Source organism: Mastigoproctus giganteus, chromosome 11 (genome assembly GCF_048544385.1).
Source record: "Mastigoproctus giganteus isolate SK-2022 chromosome 11, ASM4854438v1, whole genome shotgun sequence".
Classification (NCBI taxonomy): Eukaryota; Metazoa; Arthropoda; class Arachnida; order Uropygi; family Thelyphonidae; genus Mastigoproctus; species Mastigoproctus giganteus.
The window spans coordinates 26,934,777-26,951,934 of NC_143585.1; the positions used below are offsets into that span (position 1 = coordinate 26,934,777).

At 32.9% G+C, this 17,158-nt stretch overlaps 1 protein-coding gene across 2 annotated transcripts in view; it reads left to right on the top strand.

Annotated features, from left to right (window-relative positions):
• Window positions 1-692: 692 nt before the first annotated feature.
• Window positions 693-17,158, top strand: part of Hmgcl (hydroxymethylglutaryl-CoA lyase) — a 37,203-nt gene continuing 20,737 nt past the window's right edge. For both annotated transcript variants that reach the window (XM_090385549.1, XM_090385548.1), the window contains exons 1-4: window positions 693-797; window positions 10,261-10,332; window positions 12,147-12,254; window positions 16,285-16,380. In XM_090385549.1, the coding sequence (XP_090241675.1) occupies window positions 717-797; window positions 10,261-10,332; window positions 12,147-12,254; window positions 16,285-16,380 (357 nt within the window). In that variant the 5' untranslated portion in view covers window positions 693-716. The remainder of the gene's footprint in view (window positions 798-10,260; window positions 10,333-12,146; window positions 12,255-16,284; window positions 16,381-17,158) is intronic.

Below are 17,158 nucleotides of genomic sequence, written 5' to 3' on the forward strand. Positions count from 1 at the left end.
TCCGTTGCCACAATTTACAATTTGACGAGAGTACACTTAGCGTTTTTGGTGAGGATTTTAGTAGGCCGTTCCAAGTATGATTTATGATATTTTTGACGAAGTAAAATGAATTATAGAGAACGTATAATTTATTTTTTAAACTTGTATTACAAACTTGAATTATACATAAATATCCCTTTATTTTAACATTAAACGTTGGTACATCTTTTGATGTAGACGTGATAGAGACTTATCATGGTGATTTTCGGAATCAGCGCGTTTATTTCTTCCAGAATCACATATTTTCATTGCGGAGGTATGGCAAAAAATATTTTTTGTTGGCTAGTGTTATTATTAACTTACAGTATTTGCAAAGTTTCCTTAGAAATATCGGACATTTTTTATCTGCTACCATAGCAACAGAATGGCGATTTTTCGTTTCTAGTAACACAGCTGTCCGTTATGCCTTATATTTATATCGCACGTTTTTTTCCCAAAATAGCAATTCAGTCTATTCACTTATAAGAATATAGAGCCGATATCTCCTTTCACGTATTTCGATACCTTTTGTTAATTTTTATTTATACAGAATGGCCGTTACTTTTCAGCAGTCAATGCGTGCAGACCTCGTGCTATATGCGTGAACCAATGGCAGCTTATATTTTTGGCCAACCAGCAATGAATGTCGATTTCATTCACTAAGCCAAGGCATGTTGACCTTTAACCGGTTGGGAAAGATGGCGCTCTCCAGTTGTGGTGTGGTTGGAGGGATCGTGAAGCTAGTTCAGAAGTTCTGTCGTCCTCTAGGAACATTTACGGTAAAACAGGTTTATGTATATGCAGCTTTCGTTATTTCGAAACCAGTTAATGTGTTTTCTTATTTTAAATATGAAATACTAAGCAGTTCAGAATACAAAAAAGGTTGAAGGCCTTACTCGCGTCAGATATCACGTCACCTGTAGTCCCACAATCTCCACATAAACAAATGAGGGCTTGGATGGAAAATTCACACGTTCAAGGAAAGTATGTATTGTCAACTTCCTCTTAAAATGTATTCCCGTTATTCAATGGATTCATTAGTGCGTAGTGTTGTTTACATCATAAAGATAATCCACAAATTTCGTCTAGTTTTCAGCCATTTCTGTGGTAATTTTTCATCCTCTTACTGTGAGATGATGGAATCAGAAAAGTCTGATGCACCGGTGAGATCATCTGCTGTTTTTTTTTTTTACAACTCTGGCAAGTAAATAATGTCTGGAAATTTATTTATATTGGCTGAAGATAAGTTTATTGTATCGTTTTTAGTGCAAGCGAAATTACCAAAGTATAGTAGAATATATGATAGTACTGTTTTAATAACTTCAAGGTTTTTGTCAGCACATATGAATTTTAACTTCAGATTCAGTATTTTTTTTGAGTGTGCATTTTTCTGTGATCGTAAAGTGATTTTTTTCGTATAAATGAATCAGTTGCATCATCTAGGTATGTGAGTGTTTAAAGATCTGGAATATGTGACAACTCATGTGGAGAGGTTAAAAAGAAGCTTGCTGAATTTGTTAATTCCCATTTATAAATTTCACGAAAAAAAAAAAATTCTGATTTTAACGCATTGGGTACTGTTTTTTTAACCTATTCTTCAATTATTTGAGTGAATCCTCACATTAATAAGCAACAAGAACACCGGAAAAAAAAAAAAAAAAAAAACAGTATTTAATCCACACTTATATTCAGCCAAGAATTTGTTCTTGCATGGATATACAGTATTTCTGTTTACCTTGAAGTAAGCAAGAAGTTTTAGTTTGCATTTTTTATTTCTTTCTGATGTTGGAAACAAATTCACTATGAATCTTCACATTGAGAGTTACACTACATATACCCATTTTGCAAAATGGTATATGTAATTCAGGTTTGCAATTACCTTGGTTTAAGGCAAAAAAAAAAAAAAAAAAATGTTATGTATGAGGAAATATACTAGTTTTATCAAGGATAAAATTGTGATCATTGTCTGCAAAAGTCAATTGGCTTAAAATAATATAAATATTAATTGTGATTATTGTTTGTAAAAGTGAATTACCTTATTAAAGTAACATAAATATTCAGGATGTATTTTTATTATTTTAATGTAAATTGCTCATGCATAAAAGTTATTAGGTAATGACACTAGTATGCCATGCTAGCATGAAGTTTCAAGGACTGTTTAATCCACACTGTTATATTCAGTGAAAAATTTGTTCTTGTATGGATATACAGTATTTCTATTTACCTTGAAGTAAGCAAGAAGTTTTAGTTTGCATTTTTTCTTTCTTTCTAATGTTGAAAACAAATTCACTATGAATCCTCACATTAAGAGTTACACTACATATACCATTTTTGCAAATGGCATTGCTAATACCCCCAAATTTTCTTTCAAAATAAATAAACAAATATTTCATAGTAAAACAGATTTGCACACAATTGCTGTTCACTATTATTTAAAAAAAATAATGGTGAAAGGGAAATGGCATGTTAAATTTAAGTTATTATACTATCCTTTTTTCTTTCCTCCCTTGTTTGTTTAATAGTTTAGGTGCTTGTGAATTATTTTAATGCTGTTCAAAGGAAATTTTTAATGGAGAAACTGGGGCCAAAACTTTATTTGAAAGGTATTTTTGAATTACAACTCTGTAAATAGAGTGTTTTTTAGAACATGAGAGTTTAAAAAGAAAGATCAGAAAAAAGTCAATGAAAAATCAGTTCTTATGATAAAATTATTTTGCAATTATCATAATCATCCATGTCCTTGGTCACAGCTACCTCTACTTGCTATTATAACTATCATTTCCCAACATGGTTTTTTTGTTCTGATTTTATTTTTTTAATTCATTATCCTAGTTTATCTTCTTGATTTCAATTATATGTATTGTACTAAGTATTCATATTTTCTTGGTTTCATTTTCCTGGGCCCATTTATATACACACAATCCGTCTTGTGTTCACTTAATCTTTCTTGAGTTTGCTCTCTCATTTTTTGGTCTTAATTATGGATTCATATCAATTCATATAATCCCATTTCTCTGTCTCAAAAACCAGTTATCACCTGAGTAATCATCTGTTATTGTTTTAAGTCTCCCTTCAACTTTCTTTGTCTTAATTCTCACTTCAGCTTTCTTTCATTATTGTTTTATTTTATTATTAGTCTCATTTCAACTTTCTTTTCTTATTTTATTATTAATCTCACTTAACTTTATTTGTCATATGAACCTTTTCAGTTATTAATTTATTATGCCACACCCCAGTTTTTGGGCTACTTTTCAAAACAACTTGAGTTTTTTTATAACACTCAACCTCAAGTACTCATAAAGCAGAGGGAGCCACGGTGTTTAACAATAGACCAGACTCAAAAACCTAAAGCTCATTTCACTTTAGTACTGCTATTGCTATGGACTACCAGGTAAGACATTCAGCAAAGATTTAATTTTATTTAGCTTAATTTATTTCTGTTTTTATTCTATTTAATTTTATGCTATTGTATTCATATAGTGTTAAATTTTATTTTTGCTTATTGTATTATTTCTATACTGTTAAATTTTATTTTATGCTTATTGTATTTCTATTCTGTTAAAAATGTATTTTATGCTGTATTTTTATATTGTTTAATTTTACTTAATGCTATATTTTTATACAATTTAATTTTATTTAACTTCCATGGTCGTTAAAAATTTAAAGCAACCCTACATTCAGTTCAGCTAGGTTATTTTATTTTTAGTAATTTTCCTATTCTAAAGCTATCAACTCATACCATAGTATTAATTTTATTGTTTATATCTAAAGCTATTAACTTCTACCAGGGTATTAATTTTATAAATTCTTCTCAAATAATAACTTTTTTAAGGATTAAGTTTATTTCCAAAGATATTAACTTATACCATGTGCCTAATTTAATTCAGCTTATGCTGTGCACTTGATTTAATTCTAATTTATGTTAAAGTTATGGATAACCTTGAGTTTGATATGATAAATAAAAGGAATGGAAAACCTTATTCCGGGAAATTACCTTTTTTTTTTTTTTTTTTTTTTTTTTCCTTGTTTAATTATTAGTTGCATGTGAGGAGTTGCAGAAATAAGGTTTTCCATTTCTTTTATTTAATTTTATTCAATTTATCTTAATTAATTTCAATTCAGCTGGTCTTGTACACTACTAGGAGGCTACATTTGTAGGAATAGACTTCACAAAAAAAATTAGGTCAACATTATTTTATTCTTTAAACAAAATTTTTAAACTGACCCAGCTGAACTCCAGAACATGGGTACAACTCCGTATTTCAGCGTGATTGCCCGGTCGAGTTCTGTGATTGGTTGATTATTGGGAATGAGTAAATTTACCTCATTTTTGCATTTTCTGATTGGATACAAATTCGCTTCTGGTTTTAGCGGGAAATGCGAAATTGTCATTTGCTTTGTTTGTCGTGCTGTTGTTTAGTCGTCGTCATGCTGCCGTCTCTAATTCTTTTTGTCTTTTTTTTAAATTTATTTATTTGTTTTTCCGTGTTTAATCCCAATGGAGCGAGAGACTGCAAAAAAAGAAAATAATTTATTTTGATGTGCATGAGCAATTCTGATTGCACGTGAAATCATTTAGTAATGTACTTCAATTCAGTCATTTTTGCTCCATATTGCCGTTTCCTTTCAGCTCCGATGTATTGTGATATCACGTGACCCCCCCTCTCCACAAGTAACGTGATGGCTAGGCGGAGAGGGGAAAAGAACCGACCTATCACTGTCTTCCTCCCGCCGAAGTACGGTGCTGTACCCAAGTTCTGGATTTTAACCACTGCTTCTTCCTTACTCTTATAACTCAAGAGAATTCCATACTTTTCTTTCACAATTTTTTTCTTCTTTTTTAGTAGTTCCTACCTAAGTGAAAAACCCCGAATTAAATTGAAACATTACTCAGTGTTGGGATCATATCAGTTGTTTCAACAGCACAATGCTGTTACTCTGGGCCCACTAGGTCACCCAAATTTAATGCCCTCAGAAAAACCCAGTAATTGTGGTCCTTGATGAGGGATATTGTCATTTGTTTGACTTCCTTGGTATTTTTAGAAATTTCCTTAGCAGTTTATAACATCCAGCGCTACTCAAAGTGTGGTACGTGGACGGGTGCCGGCCACGAACTGTTTTTTAGCAGTCCGCGACGAATTGGAAACGCGGACGTTACCGTTCCTTGACGATTTTTCTTACCGGTCCGCAACGTTTGTATTTTACAAAAGTACCGGCCCGCGACGGATTGGTAATAAAAGAAACTGGTCCTTCACCACAGATAGTTTGAGAAACACTTCATAGTATTTTTATGATGTTTTTTGCTATTTATTTTCAGTTGTATTCAATTTTAGTATCATAACGGCAGGCTATCCTTATATTCTCCCCCCCCTCCAAACTACCCACTCTTAATCTAATAGGTACTTTCAAGACGTTATTCTTTTACTATCAAGTTTAGTACAGAGCTTATTTTCTGTGGATTTATTTGAGAAAACGTGTCTTCTTGCATGCTTACTCTTGTGTGTGAACATCTCATTATCATTTTTTGTTACTCTGAGCAATTTTCCCTTTTTGAGTGCCAATTTATACATTGTTTGCATTTGTACTTCATTGTAAAATATTAATTTTTTACCATGTACTTCATGGTAAAAAATTAATATTCTTGCACTTAATGATATTTGCAAAGATATGAAAGTGTTATTTGCAGGGGTGTGTGCTCCTATGGTATGTGGTGCCTGGGTGCCATTTGAAATTTGGTGCCCCCTTTAAATTTTCTTCATATGTTATGTAAGTTTCAGGTTTTCAGGCACCCCTTGAATGTTGGTGCCTGGGTGCAGTGCACCCTCAGAACAGCCCGTACCTTGTTATTTGTTACTTTCAGTTCTAAAGGACACTTTGCTGGCTCTAATCTTAAAATCTTTAAAGATCCAATTACTGGAGTATATAGAGCTCATATAATGATATTAAGTTATTACATTGTTAATCCTTCTCCCGTGTAATAACTTCATAGTATAAGTTTAAAAACAAAAATATGCAGGTGTTTGTTAGTTTTTACTTCATTAAAAACTAATTTGTCTTGTTGAAGAAATTCAAAACATTTTTAATTGTATAACTTGCTACAGAATCAAAGTATATGTAAAGTACTGCATTTTCATTAATTACCAAGTTAGATCCTATCCTGTTTACCTAATATTATAGAGACTTGATTTTGCTAGAGATGAACAGCTGTAATTAGCTGCTAATAAATGAATTAAAATTGATAGAATCCCTTTTGAGAATGGTGTGCAAAAGAATTCTGTTATAATAGGAAAAGATTCAGTTCCGAAAAAACATTTTTGAAGTGCGAACAGTGACACAACATTATAAAAACTTATCTTGCTTTTATACCTATAATTTTTTTATCTTGATCACATAGAATAACACATTATGAGGTGATTCTTGGCCTCCATATGATTTGTTGGTTCATTCAAATATTAAATAGATAAATATTATTTTTTAAACAAATCACTGAAAGTTTGCAACACTCGCATGTTGAAAACCATTATTAATTTTTGGAAATCATCAAAAAAGCATAGTTTTGAAATAGTTTTTTCATTTTAGTATCAAGACCAACTACTAACTTAAACAATTTAATGTCTTCCAGCCTTGTCTTTATTTTCTAAAATCTGAACTTTCAAAATAATTTAGTCCTACAATCAGTTAACTTTTGCATGTGGCTGTGAGTAAGCAGGAACATGCACGATGCCATAGAGCAGTGCTTCTCAAACTAACTGTGGTGAAGGACCAGTTTCTTTTATTAACCAATCCATCACAGACCAGTACTTTTGTGAAATACAAATTGTAGTGGACCGGTAATAGACAAATCGTCACAGTCCAATAACTGTTTGTTACTGGTCCGCGATGAATTTCCAATCCGTGGACCAGTAACAAACAGTCTATGGACCACACTTTAAGTAGCACTGCCAGAGAGCATGTTAGTCATGTTTCAAAAAATATGCTTCATCCTGTACCCAATAGTAAAAGAATACCCAAGACCCCCTGTATAGAGGGCCCCTTACATGTAAATTCAGTCACACTTATGTAAAGGCACAGGTTTTTTCCTTGCAAGCGTAGTGCAAGATTTATCAAGTTACTAGATTGTATATATGAATTTTCTTTATTTAAATTTTGCACCACACATTGCTATAAATTTGGTGGAAACAGTGTTATATTATTACTAGGCATCAAATGATATGCTTAAAAATAGAAAATTATGCATCAAAATATGAACATGCTGTTACATGCAGTAACATTTTTTACTTTTATTACTAGTTTATCGCAGTTAAACTGAATTACAATTTCTTTGTATTATTTAAAAGTAATAAACTGTTTAATGAAAAGTTTTAGAATAAGGATAATTTTACAACTTGCACATGGAATAATCTTTTTTACAGTAAGCTATTTTTAACCATCCACTGTTAGTATGGCATCTGATAGACACCACTTTTTTAAATTTTTTCTGTTATTTTTTTATTTATAATGAAATCAAATCCTTCTGTTTACCAATATTCTCTAATTAGTGAGTATCTTCTGTTTTCATTTTGATGTGCTTTAAATTAAGATATTAATTTTTTGTTTGGCATTTGACAGATGTCAGGTGAGCAAAAGCATTGATCTTTCTCTAGGCAGTTCCCACATGGCATCTGTGAGACTTCAGTGAGATATTTAATCTTTTGTAGTGCTTTGGTTTTGTTGGTTAAAAGCAATCAGCTGACAAAAACATAGACATTCATGTTGCATCTACTAGATACCACTCAAGTTGTGTTTTAATCTGGGAGGATGAGTAACCTAATTCTAAAACAAATGTTTTTTCTCTTTAGTTTTGTTCGATATTTTTAATTGTTTAACAAATCATAATTAATAGATCACCCTTTTTAATTCAGTAAAAAAGCAAAAAATTATTTTTTTATAATTAAAATAAAAAGGGGTATTGCACAGATGCCCAAGTTTCGTTAAAATAATCTATTAAAGTAACTTATTATTCATAATCATTTTAAAAGCAGAAAATGATCTCTCCACATCAGCAGAAGCTATTGGACTAAATTTAAAACCTGAGCATTTGAAGCCTCCACTTGAAATGGGAGTTCCTGCTCATTTCCATTAACGAAGTCATCCATTTTCCTTAAAATATGACATCTGGAGCTGTTTTATAAAACATCAAATTTGGTTTTGATTTTCTCTCCAGGGATAGTTGAAATTTCTAACTGGTCTTTCTTTGCTTTAATTGCATTGCACACAAAAAGAAAAAAAGTCCCTCTCCTTCATGTTTGGCTATAGAATTTGGTAGTCGAGAAAAATTAGTCTTTGTAAACAGCTAATGTTTTCTAACTCCAGCACAAGGGGGTTAGAAAACATTAGCTGTTTGTCAATCCACAAGGGGGGACACATTCCTAATTGGGCTAATTACTATTAAGAATGGGCAAATGAAATGGTTTTTTTTTTTTTTTTTTTTTGTTGGTGCTGAATAAGCTTTGCATTCTGTTGCTAATACTTAGAGAAATTGTGAATCTATATATATATTTTTAATATTTGGTTTTTTATATGCAGGTGATCTCTTTCTTGTCAAGTAATTTCCCTGAAAAATTTTCTGCTTTTCTATTGCACCATTCTTTTGGTAAATATTTTATATGAACTGAAAGAAAAATGATAGGTTTCCATTTGTGTATTAGGATTATCTCTTTCTGTAGCTACTCCTCCTTCTCTAGCTACTCTTAGCTAGAGAAGGAGGAGTTTTTCTTCAGGTTTGGTTTCAGATCTGATTACAATATTTTAAATGCAGTCACATCAGCATCCTGCATAGAAGGAATATGACATTCTTGATCATTCCAGTTATTGAAGCTAGTTATTTGAAGTAGAAGTCGGAGACCAAAAAATATTAAAACTATACATGCAAAAATATTATTAACTCTTAAATACAATGATATGTGTGCTCACTTAACATATGTTGAGCTGTTATAGGCATACTTGAATTTTCCATCACTGTTATTGGAATTGTTGCATACTGCAAAAAAGCTGTTTTATTGTCAAGTCCTAGTCCTGCAGACCACTTTAATAAGTTACATGGAGTACAAGTGGCAAAACATTGAGCTAATAAAAGTTCTGCATAGACATGACAATGAGTACAAGTAAAAGACATATGCCTGCCTTTTATTGTTGAAACATACTTTTAAATAAAAATTCATGTAAAAAAATATCAAAATAGAGCATTGATATAAATGTTCACTTGAAAAATAAAATAAAATAAAATTCAATATTGAAATTACACAAATTACAATATATTGATTAAAATTTAGGTTTTTTATGAGCATTTATATCAAGTAAGTACTGTACACCTAAAACCCTATATGGTCTGAGTTGCTGATGTGCATAAAACCCTACAACAACCAGTGAGTTGTAGGGTTTTAGGCACATCAGCATCTCAGCCATATATGATATAGCTGTTAGTTGCATGTGTTCTGTGGCCAGTTTAGTGTTTTTTTGGAAGAAAAAACAGTGCTTTCCTCACCTGAGACTGACTAACTCAACTGCATTGTGAAAAGACCCATAAATTCCCCACATCATCAATGGGATTTGAACTCTGGTCTTTTCCAGCTGGCGTGGGGAGGATGCTGATTGCGCCAACTGTGCTACCCACGAGGGCTCAACCAGTGAGTCATGGACCTTTGATCCCCTTCAATATGCCTACCCTCATGTTAATGCAAAAGCATCAAAAATTATAAGCAATATAATAAATATAATGTTAATTATAATACCTTGATATACTTCTAAAAATAAACTATGCTGCAATTTATAAAATAAAATTGCAAATTTCGAAAAAAAATTGCACAAATTGTTTTTCTGTAAATGTATGAGAGGGCCTGCCTTTGTTTTTCAGTATGTGGTAAGTCAAGTTGCTACAAGTACTGAATTGAAAAATAGTGTATTTTGTTGATGCTAATTCCTGAGTGAAATCATTAGCTGAGTGGCAAAATTTGACTCTGGCAGCACCCAAAAATTTTGGTCCAATCCTCTTTTTTTTTTTCAGCGGTAACACTACAAATTTGTGATGATTGCCACCTAGTTGCTTGGGCCAGTCTGCTTCTGCTTGACTCCGATGCAGTGTTTAAGAGAAGATATTCATGCAGTCAAAATTAATGTTTTCATATTTATACACTGTATATACAAATGTATTAAATACTTTATTTGCAAATGTGTAAACTTGTGCATTGCATTTTTTACTTAAAGGTATCAAGGCGATTCCCAGAGTTTGTGAAGATTGTTGAGGTTGGACCAAGAGATGGCTTGCAGAATGAAAAGGTAATTATTTGCTTTGTATTAGACATGGTGATTTTGTTTAAATCTAAGTTTTCTTAAAAATTATAAATATATTTTATAAACTTGACTATACATTTTTTTTCAAAAAAAATTAATATTGCTTGTATTATATTTAAATGAATATATGATATCCTTCAATATTTCAGAAAAAAGTAGTAAAATAATCTAACTTTCACTAAATTACAAAAAATCGCATTAATTTTTAAAATATTAAATATAGGTTATACACTGAGTAGCAACTTTATATTAAATGCACCTATCTAATAGTGAGTAGGGCTCCCTTTAGCCTTCAGAACAGCTTGGATTTGTCTTGGCATGGACTTAATGTGGTCTGTAAAGCATGCCAAATGGATGCTGGCCCAAGTTGACTCAGTTGCTTTCACACAGTTGTTCTTTTTTTTTTTTTTTATAGTTGTTGGTGCATCGGCTTCTGTGGCCATAATGCACCTCCCAAGGTTTTTGCGGTACTTTGATCCAAGCCCGAGGCGGGATTCGAACCCGCGACCTTTGGGTTGCCAGGCAGGCATTTTACCCACACACAGTTGTAAATTGGATGGTTGCAGATCTCTACTTTGAAGAGCTCCTATTACCTCATCCCACAGTTGCTCAATTACAGTGAGATCTGGTGGATAGAGGCCACTGCAGCAGGCTGAATTCATTTTCATATTCTTGGAATTCGTTTTGTACAATTTTGACCTGGTGCATTATTCTGTTGGAGGAATCCATTTACAGATATGGATGCACTACAACCATTTCTGAAAATTGTTTTCACCTGATGGAACAATTTTCAGATAACCTGTCGTAACCAAATGCACTGGTATCAGGAGCCCAGTATAACTCACAAAAATGCTCCCCACACCATTACACTGTCACCACCAACCTCTATTGTTGACACCGTAGATGGATCTTTAAGTGGGTTGCAGTGCTGGAAGGTAGGAAATAGAGATTTGTGTTGGTTACTTAAGTGGGATTCTCTCAGGATTGGTATTGAGACCACTTTTGTTTCTGATTTTCTTAATGACATCAATGAAGAGATATAGGGAATAATGTCAAAATTTGCAGATGATGTCAAGATTGGTAGAGAAGTTAATGATCAGTGCCTAGCAGAATTGTTTCAGGATGACTTAGATAGTTAGAAAAGTGAGTTTTCATGCAGCAAAATGCAAGGCCTTACACTTGGGGAATGGCAACTCCAAAATGATTTGTATACTTTGAGGTTGAATTAGAAGCAGCAGAAGAAGAAAAGGATTTAGGAATTACAATATAGGTGGGCATGAAGCTCTCAGAGGTGTAAGCAGGAGCAAGGAAGGCCCATGGTGTTCAGTGATTTATTAGTTTCTTGTAGAGATAGGGAAACATAATTCCATTGTTTAAAGTAATTTTAAGACTATGCTTGGAATATTGTACAAATATGGAAGCTACACTTAAAAAAAGACATCAGATTTTTTGAAAGGTTCTAAAGACAAGGAATGCACTTGATGAGATTGGCAGAAGGATGACCATAGGAGAAATACTTCAATACATGTGCTATAGAGCTTAGTAATTATGCATCTTAGAGGGGATCTAACTGAGGTATAATAAGGCTCTGAGAATGAGGGTGCTGTGAAAATTTCACTGTTATAAGCAATTCTTGATTTCATATTTGTAGCTTAAATAATTTAATTTGTTTTTACTAACATAATTTTATTAGCACTGTATTCTTTAGTCATATTCTACTTGTTTTTGCATACAGATTAAATTTTTCCCATTTTGTTTTTCATATCTTCCCTGTAATTTTGTGTCTATTTGCAATTTAGGAAATTGTTTCTACAGTTACAAAAGTTGAACTGGTAAACAGGTTGTCAGAAACAGGATTGAGTGTTATTGAAGTAACTGGCTTTGTCTCTCCAAAATGGGTTCCTCAGGTTAGTAGTTAAAAAATTAAAGTTTAATTCTAATTAATAAAATAATTTTATTAACTGTGCTTTGATTGATGTTGTTGTTGTTATTTGGTTTTTTAGGAGCATTAGCAACTAAGTCCATATTGCTCCGAGATATGCAGTGGTCATTCCCTGACCTTTCCGCATCCTCCGTATTTGGTGGTGATGGGCTCGAACACCGGTCTAATCAAGAAGCATGTGCTATGCACTGCTGCTCCTTCCCACCTGGCTACGGAGGCACCCTTTGATTGATGTCATCAACCAAAAACTTTTTTATGAATTTTCTGCAAATTGTAGTATTCCTCAATTATGCCGGAAGTCCCTCAACTGCATCATTATTTTTTCATTGGAGAAAAATAATGATGAAAATCTACAAAATATTCTTTAAGGCTTCTTAAAAAGCACCTGGCATGTAAATTTTTTATAAAGTTTCATTTTATTTTAATTTTTGCTTAAATTTTTTCTAAAATTTATTAGGTAATGGGACTGTTGTTTCTAAAAATAATTTGGTCAGTGTCAGAATTAAGAATAAATTTCAAAATTTCCCATTTTAAACAATTTATTGCCATTTTTCCAAAAAATATTTCATTTGTGAAACCTGTATGCCAATGCACCTGCTGTTGTAGCTTTTTTCATATGTTCACTAAAGCAGTGTTTCTCAAACTGGGGTCTACAAAATGTTCAGAAGGGGTATCAAGTGATAATGTGTTTTTATATATGTAGGACCCCTACATACATGGTGTTCAAAGAAAGTGAATCACTTAGGAATTTCATATTTCTAACCCTTTTTTTGCAATGGTATGTTACATTAATGACTAGCATCACAAACAGAAATAGAAACAAAAGATATTTATTAATAGTTAAGGCAAAGCTAAGTAATATTTGACTAGGTGCTATCAAAATATTCCAAAATGAGCATTTTCAACTTTATACATCAGTTTTGGTAAACATGACAATTATGGCTGAAATGTTATCAGAAGCCCTCAGTTTGCTTCAGTTTATCATTTTAAATGGAAAACAAAATGAAAACTTCACCATGTGCAAACTAATATTTAGTTGAACCGCCTCTGGCCCTGATAACAAGAGCACACCTTCGAGACATTGACAAGATCAATTTCTGAAGATAAGCAACTGGTAGTTCGTGGTTCCAAACACCAATTCCACCTGTAACATTCGTTACATGTGGTAGCCATAATTGGTGTTTGGAACCTTTAGCAAATGTAAACCTATTACTGTCGAACCTGTAATGTAGAAATGAAGCTAAAGTAACTACAGGAGTGCCTATTTACATTTTTTGCCCAATGACAAGGAGCGGAGTTGTCCTGAAAGATGCAGTTACTTGGCAGGTTGAAATGGTCTCTAATGGTTGGCAGAAATTTGCCTTCCAGTATAGCCAGGTATCCATTGGCATTTACGGAACCTTTTATAAACTGCAGGTGACCTACTCCACGATACAAAATGCACCCCCATATCATTTGGCTGGTAGGAAATTTCACTATAGACACCATACAGTCTGGATGGTATTCTTCATCACATCTACGGTGAATCGTTTGTCTGTCATCAGAGCCATGCAGGTTGAATTTCTTCTCATCTGAGAAAATAACTGACTTCCATTGCTCGGGGATCTATTTGACATGCTCCTTACACCAAATTAATCGGGCCTTTTTCATTTTTTGTGTGAGGAGGGGCTTCTTCTTAGGATGATGGGCTACAAGTCCATTTTTGAAGAGGAGTCTTCTGACTGTTACTGCACTTACTACCACTCCTGTATGTTCGTCCCATTCTCTTTTCAGCTCAGACGAAGAAGCTTTATGGTTTTTAAGGCATAAGTGCTTCAAAACGTGGTCCTGTTTTGGCATAGAGACTCGTTTGCATCCAGTTCCTTTTTTCCTATAAGGAGAACCAGTATTCTTGAGTTTGGAAAGAAATATACTCACTGTCAACTGATTACAAGACACTATAAGCAATGTGAACGTCCTTCCTCACATAAAGCAACAGTAGCACTCTTTCTTTGTGATGTCAACTGCATGTAACTCGCCATCCTGACAAAAGCAAGGAATGACTGCAACCCTTGCAGAGCATGATTATATAGCTGAAAGTAAGAGCTGATGCAATATTACATCATCTATATATGTCAATCTTATGTGATGCAATCTTTAAGAAATATTGCCATATACTTTAGTTATTTGGACGATAATTACAATTTTAAGAGGTGATGCACTTTCTTTGAATATGTGTGTGTGGGGGGGGGGTCACAGTAGTTTGGGAGTCACTGCACTAGAGAGTTATTCATATCAAATATCTAAAATATTATTAAAGTTTAACAAATTCTTATACTCTTAAATATAAGGTAATTCAAAAGTAGCTCTACAACTTTGTAAGCCTATAATTTTCTGTATAATTTTGAATGTAGTAAATCATATCAAGCACTGAATGAATGCTATGGTTTTGCATTTTTATTGGTTTTGAACTTCGATGGAAGTTGGCATGCATGTAATATTTAAAAAATGGTAATTTCTGGTGTAAGGGAATGGGTAATACCTATTTTTCTTTTTTAATAATCAAAATCCTTCATTGAATAGCACTCGATTAGTGAATTTTACTTGTAAAACCTTCACTGTTTATGATCCTATTGACTCTATACATTTATATTAATATCTTTGTTAAAAATTTATTGAAAAAACAAAACACCCTAATCACACCTCCGCTTCTAAAGTAGACTATGTCAACAGTCTACTTTAGTGGTGACCATGAGTTAATTCTCATGGCAGTATAACAGTATAGATCATCAGTTCATATACTAACAAGTGGTGCTTCCCCCAATTTCTCTCTTCATGTCTGTGAAGAGAGAAATGGGGATACCATCTGGATATAATTTTCCAAATTGCATGGAATGAAGTGGTCCGATTCTGCTGGCATGATTTGTGAACCTTACACCACTAGATTTTTTTCCCCTTCTGTAGGTTTTGTTTAGGATCAGGTGTATCAACCACTATTACTTGCATATTTATGTGAATTGAAAAGCATTATGGGAGTTGCACATGGCAGGACATTGAAAAAGACTAATAATTCAGAATTCATTCTGAACTTTTTGCAGTATGTCTGCACAAAGGCTCTTAATAGACATAGCATCACCTATGTGCTCTTTGTTTTTCTGTATATATTTTGCTCATCAGAACCATCATAATATGCTGCCTTGATAAACAAAGTTATTTTAAAGTGCATCATGAAGAAATTCGTTATATGAATTTATATTTTGAAATGTTTCCCTTGTCTAATAACAGGATTTAAAGGTCAAGTGTGTGTGTTACTGAAGCATTATATATTTAATGTTTTAGTAATTATTTTTTTACTCTGAATTATGATGAAACACTGGTTTGATGTAATACTAAAGATTATTTGAACTGCAGATTATTCAAAAGGCATTTTTTTTTTCATTAAGACACTATCCCAACTAACCATCAGTAAGAATTAAGGGGTTTGCCCCTCTTGGCTATTCATTTAGAGAGAGAGAGAGAGAGAGAGCTGCTGATGTGCTGCTCTCTCTCTCTCTCTCTCTCTCTTTAAGGTTTTGCTTTGTTCTGATGATCATAACAGTACAAAGCAAAACTTTGATAACCATAATAGAAGGTTAAATAGTTCATTCTGTCTACCAATTTTTCATCACAGTGCAGAGCAGTATAAAATTTTTCTCGAACAGAAGCGTGTGCTTCGCACTGCTGCTCCTTCCCACCTGGCTACGGAGGCGCCTCTGGAACACAAGTAAAATATAGTCTGTAATGCTATTCTACCTCAGACAGATTACCATTAGAGGAAGCGCATTATAGCCTTAGTTGCTAATGCGCCAATAAAACCCAAGAACCAACCAACCATTAGAGGCTATTTTTGTTTTGTTGTCTTTAAGAAGCAGGATGGAAATTGTTTAAGTTAATATGTTCTGAAAATTCATTTTTTGCCTCCACATCTATTTGCTAAAAGTATCTAAATTATTATTTATATATGGTTTTATATTTAGATGGCAGATCATAAGGAGGTGTTTGAAAAAATTATTAAGAAACCAGAGATTAATTATCCTGTTTTAGTTCCAAATCTTAAGGGACTTGAAGCTGCTGTAAGTTTAATATTAGTCTTTTTATATATATATATGTATAGCTGTATGTTTATTTTATTTTTTAATTATTTAAAATGTAATAACCTACTTTCTGTGCAGATGATTTTTCACTTAGCTGTTTTACTTTAAAAAAGTCGGAAATTTTTTTAATATGGAGCCATTGTTTGCTAAATTTCATTTGTATTTGTTCAGCCAGTCTCAGATATTGACATTATATAAAAACATTATGGGAATCCTTGTTGTCTCAACTTTATACTAGACATGTTGGACAGACAACTTGTGTGATCAAGCCTCACTAAAGCTGGTTTTAATCACACAAGTCTGTCCGACATGTTAAGCCATTCTCATTGAACAATGTAGATTCACAGGAATCATGGCAGATGGATTTGGATAGTATTTCCTTAGTTATTTACAGTAACACACTCATTGCCTGAATATTTTCACCATAAGCAGGGTTATGAAAATGATTTTTATGGCAATCATTGCAAAAAATTTGTAGACTTTTTTATGCATCTGTTTTTATGTAATATCACAATCACGCAAAATGACATAAGCCCATAAGTTTACCTTCATAAAATACTAAATAAAAAAAAAGAAGTGATATAAAGCCATGTTAATACTTGATTGTATGCAGAACTTGAATCATTGTTCATCACCTAAAGATGAGTGGTGCATGAAGCCTAGAAGTAGTCTAAAAGTAGCAGTGGTTCAGTCATGTGCATTATACACTTTGTGTATTGGGGTATGCATGATCAAACAAATCTATCATAGCAGGTAT